The 16,128-nt window shown below is 37.4% G+C and overlaps 1 protein-coding gene across 1 annotated transcript in view; it reads left to right on the top strand.

Moving 5' to 3' along the window:
• TBX18 (T-box transcription factor 18) overlaps window positions 1-13,677 on the top strand; it is a 29,490-nt gene extending 15,813 nt beyond the window's left edge. The window contains exons 6-8 of the mRNA XM_045542272.1: window positions 1,464-1,528; window positions 7,090-7,184; window positions 8,763-13,677. Coding sequence (XP_045398228.1) covers window positions 1,464-1,528; window positions 7,090-7,184; window positions 8,763-9,487 — 885 coding nt within the window. The 3' untranslated portion in view covers window positions 9,488-13,677. The remainder of the gene's footprint in view (window positions 1-1,463; window positions 1,529-7,089; window positions 7,185-8,762) is intronic.
• Window positions 13,678-16,128: the final 2,451 nt, after the last annotated feature.

Raw genomic sequence — 16,128 nt, 5'->3', positions numbered from 1 at the left:
TTCTTTAAATAGTATTTTAAATGAATATTTAAATTACATAATGTTATTTAAAATTTATTGAAATGAACAGAAAATTGAGCTATAATGATCTGTACAGAAGAATTGCTTCAACTATAGAATGGCAGACATAGTGAATTAATTATCAACCCTTTCATTATATCATTTATAATGTAGTTTTATCCACATCCTAGGACGATATCATATGGAGCACATGTGTCTTAAGTGTTGCATGGCTGATTGGAGGATGGCTGAGAGCGTGCACAGGCAATATAGGGGGCTGCAGATGACTTTCCAAAGATGCCTTTCTTTGTCCTTAGTGTTATCCGACAGTTTTTGTCCTTAGCCAAGATGGTGCAATCAGAAGTATGTTCGTTAACTTTGCAGAGTTCATTAAGCCAAGGAATTTAGAAAGCAAAGCATGATGTGCCTCTTAGAAAATAGGCTGTAAATTCCTCTGGGCAAAGTAGAGACCTGGTAAGAAACAGATGGAATGTTATTTATTAGTGTTAAGTTCAGGATGGCATAACTAAAATAAAGAATTTTTTAATGGAGATGATTAGACCATTTGTAACAATTCCCCCAGCCCCCAAATGTTGATGTCTTAGTGGGCAAGCAGCTGATTGTGAGTCAACAAATTATAACTCTAGTTAAAATAAAACATTATCTATAGGAACCATTTCATTATCTATATGTAGTCCATAACATCATGTTGTATACCTTAAATATAGCAATAAAATTTATTTTAAAAAGCTAAAACATAAAATTAAAACACCATTTATTTCTACTACATGTAGTACGGGATTTAATATTATTGAAACCTTCAAGTAGTGCTTACCACTGGTTAGACACTCACTGTAGTGCTCTGACCAGGTTAGGACTCCACAGATAAAAGACAAAAGAATAAAACTTTCAAATGAGAGCCACAAGGAAGATTAAAGGAGAGACAAAGAAAAATACAGAGGAGAAAATTAAATTATTACCTAATTCTGAAGAAGAGAAGACTGCGTAGGAGCATAACAATATTCAAGCATAAAAATCGCTGTTAAACAGAAGTTGGATATTCATTGTTCCACATGACCTCCATTGTGAGAGAAACAGGATTAAACCACATCCTACAATTAAAAGGAAGAACTTCAGCTCACAGAGGATTGTCAAACATAGGGCTAATTACCAACAGATGATTTAGAATCTCTGTCCCTGGGAATATTAGAAGCATAACAAACTTATCTATTATATTCATGTAGATTGGAAAGGAGTAGAGAAGTGTTTTTTTCATAGTAGGTGAATATTCTAGATGATTTCTGAAATTTTCTTTTAGATTTACTGCTAGGATATTAAAATGCCTAGGGAATAGAAGAAAGGTAAACAATAGCTTCCTCTAACAGTTAATTTAGTTCTGCGGTCATTTCTGTTTTTAAGAACCTTACTTGACATTTGATATGATTTGTTTTTCTACTCTGCAGATTACTCGCTTGAAGATAGATAGGAATCCATTTGCCAAAGGCTTCCGAGACTCTGGGCGTAACAGGTAGGTCTCAGTGAAGAACATTCTAGTTGTGATAAATATATTTGATTTTTTTATTGTGAATTTTTCATTACAAAGTAAATGGATAAATTTACTGACATGGTATTGAAATCATTTCTGGTGAGGATTTAAATTTGTTGATACTATTGGGCCTCAGAGGTAACTTATTTTTGGAATGTAATGGTGTAGAGTGCCCTAAGGTGAACTCTTCACGCATGATGCTGAGGTAAAGATAAAAGCTCTCAGGGTGTACACGGCGTGTTGTTTCTGAAGGGGCCTTGAAGGCCCAGCGGCCGCCGTATTCCAAGTAAATATCCTTTGTGCCTCTACTATTGGTTTAGAATTACCTTAGTGATGACACAACTATCTATTGATTCTGTCCGTGGAGTATGTTGGGGTCTCTTGTTAACTCAGATTTCCAGCTGGAATATGAAACTACTTCTGATTGCCAAGAGAGCTTATGTTCTTTAGTTTCCAGATTTGTCTTGGCTCTGCTGACAGCCACACACTTGTTTATTTTTTGTGTTGTGTTTTATGGTGTTTATACTAAGTGGGAAAGCTACAATAATAAATTCCACTCTATTACTTTTATCAAAAAGCAGATCACCTAGTCGGTATGCCAAGAGTTTTTGAATTTATTGATACGATTCTATTCCAATGCAGTTTAGTGCAACATTTTCTAAAATAGTAGTAATAGAGAATAATAATAGACTCACATTCTCCAAATGCCTTTTCAGGGTAAGGCTTTGATTTAAATGTTTTCAGAAGCAGCTTATTTTTAAAAAGAAGCATTTGAGAAATTTTTATTACTTTACTCTTGAAATTACTCTAATACTCCTTGAAAAATTGGTGTTAATAGGCTCTGTCTACATGAAGTCAAAATGACCCTAATTATTTTTAGAAACAATTTTATTTGAAAATTCAGACTGAGAACAATCCAGATTCTCAGCTCTTTCAGTTGATTAATTGGGCAAGGTGGATGATAGAGACATTTTCTCAGAATACACTCAAGTGCTTGCAGAAATTTGATGTCTTCTTTATATGAACTGGTGTCATTTAAACACCATGCAACATGAGGACTAAAATGCAACTAAAATGCACTGAGAGTAGAGTAGCCTTCAACTTAGTGCAGGTGAGTCAGTGAGGCTGATTCATAGCAGGGCTTCCTTCTGAAATTCTTTACTCTATAGAAAGTTTGGCAAGTATTCTTAACACATAAAAATTGTGTGCTATATTAAAATTATTTGATATCCTTTTAGATGTCTATTTCAATATGGAGAAAAAAATTGCTTGGCTTTTGTTTTGTTACATTAGCTCTTGGTTAACTTTGCTTTTCAGAAGTGTTTCTGAAAATTGAATGCAAATTGAATCATACTTTAATAACCAGAGAGGATTTCTTAGTAAGGTGACTGAAAGGAACCTTTGGGATGACCCCTATTCTACCTTGACAAATGCCTCGATGGAATCATCTTGTGATTTTTGTTATAGCAAAATAGTATTTGTCCATTTAAGACTCTCACATTACTTTCAGGTTATTTTTTCTTAAGCAGAAAAGGAATTTATTAAAACTCAATGAATTTTCAGGGGGGGGCCAGTACTCAGGCTTGGAGAATATACAACCAGGAGCTATGTCCAAGCTATCGATTGCTCTAGCAGAGACGTCACTGCTACTGACCTGGGGGTCAAACTGCTCATACCCTGTCAGTTCATTTTTGAAGCAAGAAATTAAAAAATATTTTTAAAAGTAAATTGCAGACAGATAATGATAGTGAATGAACTTTCTACAAGAAGTGAGATGATAGATGCATATGACAACTTTTCAGGAAGAATTCTAGATATGTCAGCATAATGAAAAGACATTTGGTTATTTAAATCTGGTCAGTGAAAAAAATCGGTGGCATTGGTGAAAATAAACTACTAGGCCTGGTGTTTGGTATGGCGAGGTCAAAGGCTAGCTTTGGTATAGATTTTTCCATTTCTTTGGCTGTTTTGGGAATAGGTAGGCATGGCATCCGTGGTACTTGCTACTATTTCTTCCCTGACTCCAAAACTTTTAAACTTTTTAATGGATGTACAGAAGACAACAAATTATGTTTTAACATTTTCTAAATTTTGTTAAAATTAAAAATTTTTAATTTTTCTACAAGTGCCTAAATAATATCTTTATACCGGTTACACTTGTTGAGCCTATAGAAAACTTTCGTGCCAGTGAAATAAAGTTTCAACTTTTTCCTCACTGAAATTACTTTTCTTGCTTATCATAGGTTAAGTTATTTACTGCTCACTTTGAAATGCTAAATATCCATAAATCATTATTTTTCTTTTAAAAAATCTAATTTGAACATTTTCCATTGATACATGCAAAAGATACATATGGAGAAGAGAGAATGGGTCAGCTTTAAGCATTTGTAATTTATGTAGCATTTTCCTTTTTTTAAAAAAGAGCCTAGGTTATACATAAGACTTGGTGGAGGGTGGATTTTTAAAAATATATTAATAGAGAAGAAAGCCCATGGGAAAAAATTCAATATATTTCTTCTAGTTCTGTTGTGCTGTTGTTACTGCTTTTTAAAACAAACTATTTTTATTTTCTCCCCCATACCTGAAATAAACAAATTGAGCAGGACAAGAAATAAACATGGACTTGTGATTGTTTAAACTTTATAAAACAATTTGCTTTAATTAAAAATTATCCTTTTCTGGCTATTTATGGCTCCACAGCGTATTTTATAGGAATCAGTAGCTTCGGCCCTTAAAAGCTCTCCTGCAAGACATTTGCTACGTGAGAGAGAATTTATGTGCTGAGAATAGTTTCATTCTTCAGTTAGGCCTTAGGTTTGACCCTATAAAATTTTTTACTCAGGAAGGTACAAAAATTTCTTCTCTTTAAATACTTCAGGAAAAACATAACCATTTTACTAAATAAACTTGGCCATTTGATAGCATAAATTAGGGTGGTGATAAAATGTGGAAATTGTTCAAAGGCATCTTGTATAAATTATCGCCTTGGCTACACTCCTGCAGGAGGTGCCTTTTATCTTTTCTTTAACTAGACGGGAAAAGTCTCCATTACTGGAGAAAATGAAGGCTTTTTTAAAAAAGTCCAGATTCAGCTAATAAATATTTTATAACTGTTTCCTGCAAAATATCTGAAATCCTTTCTGGAACTTGCAGTGTGAAACGGCAGCCTCAGAAAAAATATCAATAGCTCCAAATCAGATCATTTGTAGATAAGTCACCTTCGGAGCATCTCTAAAGCTTAGGGTTGTACATTTGTGATGATCAATAACTTCTCCCCAAGAATTTGGTTTACGGATTTGTATTTGCATAATAAAGTTCACATCGCTAAAGCAAATAATGTAGTAATGCACATCTCTATAGTTAATAAATTTCTAAGTCCAGTGGGTGCTTATAAATTATCTTGGTAAATTCCCCTCAGGACTGCTCCATAGGCACTTTGGTATCTTTAATATTTAAAACTACCATTACCAAAACTCATCTGTGTGGTAATAAAAAGCTGTATCCTAACATTCTTTTGCATTTAAAATAATCTTGTTTCTAGAAAGCCATAAAAATTTCGTATTGGTATAAACTGAAAAGAGGGTAATCAGCTGAACAGCACCGAGGGTTCATTAGTCCAGCGTTGAATACAACCCACAGCAATGTAGGGTTTGGGGACTTACCGGGCCTGACAAACTGCCCAGGAATCAATACACAGAAGATATTATTGAGTGGTATGATCTTGGGTTTGGCTTATGGTTTGGCCACGCATATGATGATGTCTGGTTTGGAAAAAACAATCACTTAGAGTGAAACAACTTTAGAGCTAGGAGGGATTTCAGAGCTTTTGTAATCCCATCCTCACTTTGTGGGAAACTGAAGTTTACGGAGGTTAAGAAAGTGACTTAAGGTCAGACAATGAGTTTTAGTGAGTTGCAGCCCCAGCCCAATTCTCCTGACCCCAATCCAGTGTCCTTACCACTAAATAATCCTGTGTCTGTGGCACATTGCTTACTTCGGAAGCCAGTTTCTGTTCTTCCCTCTCACTGAGGGCCAGGTAAAGCAGGTACAGGTCCCCTCTGTCCTCTTTGGCAGCCCCACACTGGCACTTGTTGAGGCTGTGGATGTCTCTTTGAAGTGGTCCCAGAGCAGCTCCCCCTTGAACCTGCAACTTAAGAGATGGGTCAGGTCCACATGTGGACTCATGAAGGATGTGTCCATGCGTGCAAGTATGTGAACGCACATACACCACCCATCCACATATGCACAGCTGTCTCCTTCTGTCACTAGAGGCATGCCCTTCATAGAGTGAGGACAAAAATCAATAAATTAATGGAACTATAGCCTGAAACCCTACGGAAGCAAATTTTGTGTGTGAAACCTTGGAACAGAAGGACAAGTAGTGTGAGATAGTTTTATCTCTACACGGATCACTTACCACTGGTGTTGAGAGAGCTTTAAGTGACTTCCTGTGGTGGTTTTCTCTAGTCTTAGTTCACAGTTCATGACTTGGAGTGCAGGGGATCCAGAGGAGGTAGCACCTTGAGTCAAGCTATGAAAGATATCCGACAATCACAAGAGATGTCTGGGTATTATTGGACACCCCAGGAACAAGCATTTCCTACAGTGGAGCTATAGGTTTCCCGGAGAACATAATGTTATCTAGATTAACAAATTGCTTAGGGCTCAGGTGGTTGAAGGAAGAGCGGTGAGGTCTCAGATGTGCTGTCTTGAGAATGGGCTGGTTGGGTGAAAGGCCTCATTCCTAGAACCTAGAGGACTTAGTCACCTAATCTAAAGAGGGGAAGACTCTGAATCACTTATGGTAAGAAGTGACTTACATATGGATTTAGAGTAGTTACCCTTGCTTTAAAATATACATTTGTCATGTAAATAGTTCATAATCAACTTTTCCTGTCTCTTTAAGTATCTATTCATTACGTGTATTTGGGGCCTTAAAATAAATTGTGATATTACTACTAAATCTATATACCAGATAGCCTTGGAAGAACCCTGCCTGGCTGCACTAGGTGTGGTGGAGATTGTACCCCTGAAAGAAAAGCCAGTTTTCTTTGCATGAGTGCTTCTCTGAGCTGGTGGCCAAGGCACTGAATTATGGGCAGAAATTCCTCTTAGAAAAGAGGTGGTCTTACAGGGGCATGCTTTTGTGGTAACGTCTTCCTCACCAGAGGGAGAACTAACAGGACAGGAAGAGAAGGTGCGCTTCAGCTCAAAGCAAAGCCTTGGACTCGCAGCAGCCAAGATAGACCCTCTCCCCATCAGTTCCTTAGCCCACAGGAACAGCTTTTGATCCTCTCAAGTCAGCTGAGTTTTCCAAGAACATTAACAGGTGTCTTGGGTGGTTTCCATCCTCTCGAGTTCCTGGTGACAGAATGGTAGCCCATCCCCAAAGCATTTCTTCCTGCCTGTGGCTCCTAACCTGCCGGTGTAGGGGGTACTGTCAATACCACTGTTGTTTGCGAAGATGCTTATTACTGGTGGACGCTCCAAATGCTCCTAACTAGACTTCTTTTGTCCACCCCAATCCTCACCCTTCCCTTTAGAATGGGTTTGGAAGCCCTGGTGGAGTCATATGCATTCTGGCGACCTTCACTACGGACTCTCACCTTTGAAGATATCCCTGGAATTCCCAAGCAAGGTAACTCACAAGTCTCCGGAGTCATATATACATCCAGTTCTCGCCTATAAGCTCAGGCACTGAGAGTGTATAAGTTGTTATTTACACCTACAATGGCGACCTCATCACCAACATCCTCTTACTACAGAATCCATCTGTTTTCTCTATGTTATGGGGATGGACCAGGAAAAATGGCTGTTGTGGTCATAGATTAAATCTTAGATGTTTTAGGCTGTTTATATATTTCATGACTTTGACCTCATCCTTAAATCTTGTATTAAAATTAGAGGTGGAACCGTGGGCTCTGGTGCCAAGTACACTTCCCAAGAAATTGCTGATGCTGGTCTCAGTCCACCCTTTCTTGACAGCTGCTTTCTTCTCTTTCCTTCAGCAGCGTTACCTCTGGGCAGGGTTCTCCTGGTGGGTTAATGATGAGACGGTCAGGCAGACCTCCCTGGGCTCATCACTGAACGTTTCCCACCAGCCAGGTTTATGTCTCCTCAGAGGGAGCTGCACGGACAGGGTTGGTGCCTCCGCTCTGGGCTGCTCAGTTGGTGGGACCTTCAGCTCACTCCTACAGCCAGGCTCCTCGCCATGAGCCTGCCCAGCTCCCAGTGAGAATTTAGCATGCTGGGTTTTAGATAATTACCACTGGTTGGATTGGGCTTTTAGATTATTTTGAGAAGCCATATAAAACACCATTGCTGGAACAATGAAGGTTTTACAGCCTGTCTAGCCCCTTGGAATTCTCCCCTCCACTTGATTCTGTGAGATTTGTAAACATCAATCTGCCGGCAAATCCAGAAGGGGAGAGTCAACCACCATCACTGTCCCTGGTGGGACACAGGGTTAACCACCCTCTCAAAGTTTCACAAGACTCTTTATTTGCTGGACCTCGTGTGTTAGCATGGCATTCAACAGCCTGTTTTCTGGCTGGAAATGAGATTTTTGAAGGGCTACACTATTGCCTTACTACAATAGCCAAGATCTTCATTGTATAGTCACCGATGCACAAAAGCTTTCAGTGAGAAGTTGCAGATATATTTGAGGCAATGTTTGTATCTTTGACCAATTTGGTTCTTACCTCTGAGTTACTTCTTTTTCCTCGCAAGAAATATATTGATCCAGAGCAAGTTTTGCTAAAAGAGTAAAAGGTGGGTAGAAGAGACGTGATGGTTACACTTTTGAAACAAGATAACAGAGTAAGATGAAATTTATATTTTATAAAGTTGATGGTAAAGTCAATATTTGTAATATTTACCATAGTAAATGAGAAAATTTTGAGAAAGCTAACTGAGACAGAAAAATGTGAAAATTCCAAGTGATAGTGTCCTATTGTCTTCTGCCCCCTCCCCCCCAAAAAAAAATTCCCTGGGGAGATAATTTGCCTTAAAAATATTGACAGAATCTGTATTTAAATTATTTCAAGCTTAATTCAATTAAATTGCGAATTCCTTGAAAGCTAAGACCATCTCGTATTCCTCTTTATAGCATCCCCCATCCCTGCCTTGTAACAAGCTTATGTCTACCTCATATTGACAAGATTGAAAGGAAAAGATGGCCACAGGGTCGTTCTTTACATTTGAACTTCTTTTGTAGGCAATGCGAGTTCCTCCACCTTACTCCAAAGTTCTGGGAATGGCGTTCCCGCCACCCACCCTCACCTTTTGTCTGGCTCCTCTTGCTCCTCTCCAGCCTTCCATCTGGGGCCCAACACCAGCCAACTGTGTAGTCTGGCTCCGGCTGACTATTCCGCCTGTGCCCGCTCGGGCCTCGCCCTCAACCGGTACAGCACGTCCTTGGCCGAGACCTACAACAGGCTCACCAACCAGACCGGCGAGACCTTCGCCCCACCCAGGACTCCCTCCTACGTGGGCGTGAGCAGCAGCACGTCTGTGAACATGTCCATGGGTGGCACTGATGGGGACACCTTCAGCTGCCCGCAGACCAGCTTGTCCATGCAGATTTCGGGGATGTCCCCCCAGCTCCAGTATATCATGCCTTCACCCTCCAGCAACGCCTTTGCTACTAACCAGACCCATCAGGGTTCCTATAACACCTTCAGGTTACACAGCCCCTGTGCCTTGTATGGATATAACTTCTCCACCTCCCCTAAACTGGCTGCCAGTCCTGAGAAAATTGTTTCTTCCCCAGGAAGTTTCTTGGGGTCTTCACCGAGTGGGACCATGACGGATCGGCAGATGTTGCCCCCTGTGGAAGGAGTGCACCTGCTTAGCAGTGGGGGTCAGCAGAGTTTCTTTGACTCTAGGACCCTAGGAAGCTTAACTCTGTCATCATCTCAAGTGTCTGCACATATGGTCTGATGAAGTCTTTAAGTTAAATTACATTTGAATCTGTCTAATGTATTTTCTTTCTTCTTTTTCTTTTTTCTTTTTAAAAAAGCAATATGGAAAGAAACTATCTGTAGCTTGTAAAATGTACATATAATAGAAAATGAAGGCTCACTAAGTTTTTTGACCTCATGGTGAGATTGTAATTATCTATGGCATAGATGTATACTGTACATACATATCATGTGGAATGTTGCAGCCCCTATTTCTCCCTCAGTTCATTCAGTCGCACAGAGTATTGGCATCCATGTAGTATGTTTAAACAAAGTTCTCAGACTCTTTTAAAAACAAAACGGTAAACTTAAAACCTGGCAACGATACTCACCAGACGAAGACTTATAACTTAATTTATCAGAAAAATGCTCTGAACAGTTTCATACTTGAGTGGTGATAACCAGCAGTGACCAGCAGTTAGTCCTGTGATTTCCGTTATCCTTGGACACAGTGTGAGAACCTAACATACAAAAGCCAGCTGAAGTCTTAGTATTAGCTCAAAGGTATTTGTAATCATGAAGGATTAGCTTTTTCATTCCTGCTGCTTCTTATTTACCACAGATATTATATGACCTTGGGTCTTTAAAAATTCATAACCCATAATAATTATTTCCTTAAGGAAGGTAGAAGAGAGGCTTGTGATTTTTTTTTTTTTTCGTTTTCCACTGAGCATGTAAGAGGTACTTAATTTATCTGCAGAGAATACATTTCCAGTATTTTGGATTTGGGGCTGATTTTATTTAGTTTATCAAATAGGCCATTAAAGAATGTCCTATAAAGATTTTTAAATTCAGACTTTCACCAGGGAAGGAATATGTGATATGAGTGGAATGGCAAAAAGAAAATAAGTCCACCTCAAATTCTTTGATTCCAATGAGAAATGTCTATCTTTTTAAACCAAGAGGAATAATATTGTCACCTATCCCTTAGGTTTTTATATAGTTTGGCTTTTCATTTAAAATCTTTTTTCCATCCTGCTTTGAGCTTCTTGACCCATGCTGTATAAGTAGGGGAAAATGCATTTATTCTATTTATTTATGTCTTGTAACTCCTACAAATTGAAAACCTCCGCCCTCCTTAACCTTGTCCCTGTCTGAGTCGTTCCTCAAACGGCTAGGTCCTAGGCCTTTATGGTGTTAAATAACTCAGCAAGGAATTTCAAGAGGTTGTCTCCAGCTATCTGTCTTCTGGGGGTTGTAGTGCAAAGGCCAAAGCCCATTACTCTATAAAGGCTCTCCCAGAGTACTGAGGAGGAAGATACTAATTATGATAAAAGAACTATAAAACTTTTAACTTCAGCAGCATTTTTAACCTTGGAACTGGAGAAATGAAGACAGTATTACTTTTTTTAAATCTCTAAAGTAAGGTATACGTGGTTGAAGAGTTAAAAACAAGTAACCTTGGTAGCACATTATGAGATAAATACAAAAGACTAAAATACATCGATGAGCATTACTGTCCTGATGAGAAAGTAAAATGATGTATCTGCACATTGACTCATTGCATTTCATGTATTTTTCAAGCAAAAAGAAATGTGATTTCCTTTCTTTGCTAAACAGAATTGCTTTAACTCATTCTTAATTTAGGTGGGGAAAGGGTATAGCTCCTGATCTGCTTCTTTACTTTAAAACAGCACAACTGTTGGAAATATAGGGGGATATACTGTTTGAACAGCATTTGCACAGGATGTGATTCTGTTTAGTAGATACTGACAGATTTCCTCTTGGATTCTGTAGCAGTTCATCAAATTAATATTGATTTTTACGTTTAAAATTAACAGGAAGGGACATGAAATATTTGCAATAGGTATATCTATAAAAGATGGTTGAGTATGGTATTAATAGCCTGATGAAGATTTGGGAAAAGGCTTTGAGAATGAGTGCTTAGTATAATTCAAGAGGAACAGAGAGTTTTCCATCTTGAGAAAGCATGGAAAGTAATGCTCTATACCTTAGGTATTAAGGAGAGTGTTTCACATTTTGCTTTTGGTAACTTGAGATGACATCTATATGTGTAGAATTTTTTATTAATCTTTTTTTGGTAAAATTTAGCCATATTGTACAAATGCTGTTTCCTTTAGGTTTTACTGTAAATATTAATCACCATGTCACTTCAAAGACTAGCCTTTTATTGTTGTATTAAATGACATACATACATTGATAATTATAATTATATATCTGTATTATATTAAAAAATGCTTAAGAAATTATATTAAAGTGTGTTATTAAACCTTTTTGTGATTTTGGAGGATAATCATTTTAAGTGTCCATAAATATTGTTCCAAGAATTAGCACACACATGCATACCCCAAACACAAATTCTGTAGCTCTCAATTACAAGGCAGGTCGAAATGGGCCTGCTGTTCATTTTTCATGTGTTAAATATAATTTCTTGGTGTGTTGACCATGTCATTGAAGGTGAAGGCCCTGACAAATGTTGAACACATGAAAATTTGAATGTGCTGAGGAAGAGCGCGAGTGGTATGTTTTGTTTTAAGTCCAAGGGAGAAAGGCAAGGATACAAGAATGAGCTGCTTGCACCACTGACCAGTGATGACAGATGACTTCTATGCCCCTTGACTAGTAAACATTCCAAGGGACATCGTGATGGGGTGAGGTTGCTGCTATCAAGACCAGTCACATTTTGAAAATTAACACTTGCTTCCATACAAGCTCCCTCCCAGAGGTCAACAGCTTTTCACAAGTGGAGCACCCAGTTGCTGACCCTTGATTTCTGGAATGTAGGGGGTCAGGAGACCTTGATGGCCCCCAGAGGAGGTTGGGGCACAGCGTATCCTATATAGGGAAGGATCACACTCACTCTCTACATTAGTTAGCAAAATTTTTAGCAAAAGGAACCTCACTTTTAACATGTAAATAGCTCTTCGTCACCACCCCCCCTCACCCGCCCCCTGACATAAACCCATCAGGAACTCACACCTTAATGTGCAATCAATAAACAGCTTTGGAGATAGCTGGAGATTTGATTAGGACAAAAAAGTAATTTTTGTAACAGGGCAATTCTAGGAAGATTTTGGGGGGGGGGGGGCTGGAGAGGTGCAAGAAGAGATATGCCTAACTAAACTGCAGATTCCCATGAAGGCTTGGTGCAGAACCATTAAGAATAATCATGCCATAGGCTTCTTTCAGGAGCCATGGTAGAGTTGGTGGATGCTATGCTAATGTTCTCTCTAATTAGGTTTGTAAAGAATCCTTTATTTCCAAGCATAACACAGTGTTGGATTTCCTCATGGGGAATTTATTGTCTCATCTACATGAAGGTATTCCTAAGCTTTCCAATGGGAATTAAATGATTTTATTAAATTGTTACCATGTTATATTTTAATTGCATTGTTCATCCTTTCTGAAAATAAGTTCTCAGATAAGTTGAGAGTGAGGTTGAATATGTGAGCAGCTAAGTAGACATAAAGCGTTCTAGCTTAAAAATTAACGTTAGTGATAAAAATGAACAAATAATATATATTCAATAGAGAAACATTCAATAGATGTATAAACTTAGTATCCCTCTCTATTATGATAGGCTTTAAAATAATTTTATTTTTATGGAATTTTTGTATGGTTAGAATATCATTACCTTGAGATTTAGGTAACTTGGTTTCAAACCATGGATTTCTCAATCATGATGTTGGGCAAAAACTTAACCATTTTAGGTCTCAGTTTTCTCATGTGTGAAACGAGTGGCTAGAATGAGAATTGTTACTATTCCTTTTAGTTTCAAATTCACATGATCCTAGTTTGTGAATAGTAGCTTAATATTAGGAAACTAGTTTTATAAAACTAATATCTTTTGAAATGTATGTCTATTTATTTTTGGATATATATACAGTTTCTATATCTTTATAAGGAACATAACACTACCAGGATTATTTTCCATTTGTTGGATTATATAAAATTTATCTTTTAAAAGGAACTACTCCTTAGTTATATAGCACAAATTTTAGTATTTTAATATTTGAAAGGTAATGTAATGTATTTGCTACTTTATAGTGCATATTAAAATATATTAATAAAATTTCCTTTTCATGATGCTCTTAATTGCATGGCATAAAATTATTTTATTTTGGAATAAGCATGACAATCTAATATTAATCTAATATAATATCTAGAGATCATTCCAAATCCATTCAAACATTTAAATCCTCAAGAAAACCCTTGAACTTGTCTTTTTGAAGGGTTTTATTCATGCTGAGACTCAGACACATAAAATAATATGAAGCAGTTTATGACTTTGCACTTCTCTGAGTTTATACAAGGCTGGATCAACATGCACATCCTATGTCCCTGTTTTAAATCATATTAATCAGGTCACTAGAATAACTTAATAAAGCCAAGATATTTTTCTAAATAACAACTATATTGAGATATAATTCACATACCATATAAGTCACCTATTTGAAGTGAACAATTCAATGGTTTTCAATATATTCACAGAGTTGTGCAACCATCATCACAATCAATTTCATAACATTTTAATTACCCTGCAAAAAACTCCATGCCCATTAATTGTTACCCTCCTTTTCCCTCCACTCCTTTCTTATCCCCAAATCCTAGGCAACCACTAATCTACTTTCTCTCTGTGGATTTTCCTAGTCTGGACATCTCAGGAAATGGAATCATACAATATGTGTTCCTTTGTGAGAGACTTCTTTCACTTAGCGTAAGGTTCATCCACATCGTGGTACACGTCAGTATTTCATTTCTTTTTAATGCTGAATAATATTCCATTGTGTGGATATACCACAATTTGTTTATCTATTTATCAGTTGATGGACATTTCCACTTTTTAGCTATTATGATGCCACTATAAACATTTGCATATAAGTTGTGTGGATATATGCTTTCATTTCTCTTGGGTATATATGTAGGAGTGGAATTGCGGGGTGCCGAGGTAACCTTTTGAGGAACTGCCAGATTGTTTTCCAATGCAATTGTACCATTTCACAGGCTTACCAGGAATGCATGAGGGTTCTGGTTTCCCCACATCCTCACCAACAATTGTTATCATCAGTCTTTTTGATTATTGCCAGCCTAGTGGGCATGAAGTGGTATCTCAATGTGGTTTTGATTTGCATTTCCCTGATTATTAATTTTGTTGAACATCTTTTTCTGTGCTTTATTGGCCCATTGTATTACTATATCATCTTTGGAGAAATGTTTATTCAGATCCTTTGCCCATGTTTTAATTGGGTTGTCTTTTTATTACTGAGGTGTATGAATTCTTTATATATTCTAGACACACATCTCTTATCAGATTTATTATTTGCAAATATTTTCTTCCATTCTGAGGGCTATATAGCCATCTTGATGGTGTCTTGCAGCACAAAAGGTTTTAATTTTGAGAAAGTCCAATTCATTTTTTTCTTTTGTTCCTTATGCTTTTGGTATGAGGGCCAAGGCATTTTGATGAACTCTTTTAATCTAACTTTTTACATTCTCACTACTAGTAGTAGTAGAAGCAGAAGCGGATTTTTAAAGTGCTTTTCAGATGTATAAATTTAATAGTACTTGATAAATTACTCCTCCTCCCAACACACCTGAAATGTTCTTGGGGAAATAAATTATTCTTTCAGTGTCTTAAAGGGAAGATAAAAGTATCCCAAAGAATCATGAACTTTTTATTACCACAGAAAATGGTTGGCACTTTAAATATTTATTCAATCAGTAAATATTTGTTATCGACTATCTACTATTTCTTTAGCATCATTTTAGACATTTGGGATACAGCTGTGAACAACACTGTTGGTGTCTTCAAATGCTTTATAAATACTGAAATGCTGGTTTGCTGGAGAAAAAACCTTCATACTGCAATATATCACAGTTGGCAGGAAAAAAAAGTGTTGCCTCTTGGCTTTTCTATGAGTTGGTGCCCTCGCCCTTACTACGATGTTACATATCCCAGATGGTCAGTGCAAAATGCTTGCTCCTATGCCAAGGTACAACAGGGATGCATTATCGCCTTAACTCTGAGTTTGTTCTGTGGTTTTCTTTGGGAACCCTAACATCATTTAAAATTCATTTTTTTTCAATTTGGCTCTGTTTGCAGAACTGTAATAAGATATTTCTCTATTAATAGCAGGAAAGGAAAATCATGCTTGTTTAGGGTTTTGGAAAACTCCACATTTTTCTCAAAGGTATTTGGTGAAATGGATTGCAGAGATTTGCAGATTATTTTTTCTTAATTTGCCTAAATGAATTTCAAGGGAAAATTTGTTGAACCATATGTTTTTCAAACAAAATAGAAACTCTCACTCAGTAACAATGGAGAATCTTAAAAGGCGCTTCTACCAAGTAACATTACACAGCCCAATAGTCCCTTGCTTTGGTAAAGTTAGCTCAGAATGAATGAACATCACAGTGGACCCCTTGTAGCTTCTGCTTGTGTTTTTCTAAGTTCGATGACCTTGGTGTATGGGGAAGAGAAGAACTGGAAATTGTACACATGTCAATGTTTGCTGTCTACTCAGTTTTACTTTGAGGATACAGAGAAGGTGGGGAGACAAATACATAAAATTTATAACTGGAAGGTTCTTAGAGATTGAGTAGGAGAGAGAGGTGTGTGGACACATGGGACCTCCCGAGGTAGCCACTGTGACCCATCTG

Source organism: Lemur catta, chromosome 2, assembly GCF_020740605.2.
Source record: "Lemur catta isolate mLemCat1 chromosome 2, mLemCat1.pri, whole genome shotgun sequence".
In the NCBI taxonomy this organism is placed as follows: domain Eukaryota; kingdom Metazoa; phylum Chordata; class Mammalia; order Primates; family Lemuridae; genus Lemur; species Lemur catta.
The sequence above is the reverse complement of the archived record's forward strand: the minus strand, read 5'-3'. Positions and strand labels throughout refer to the sequence as shown.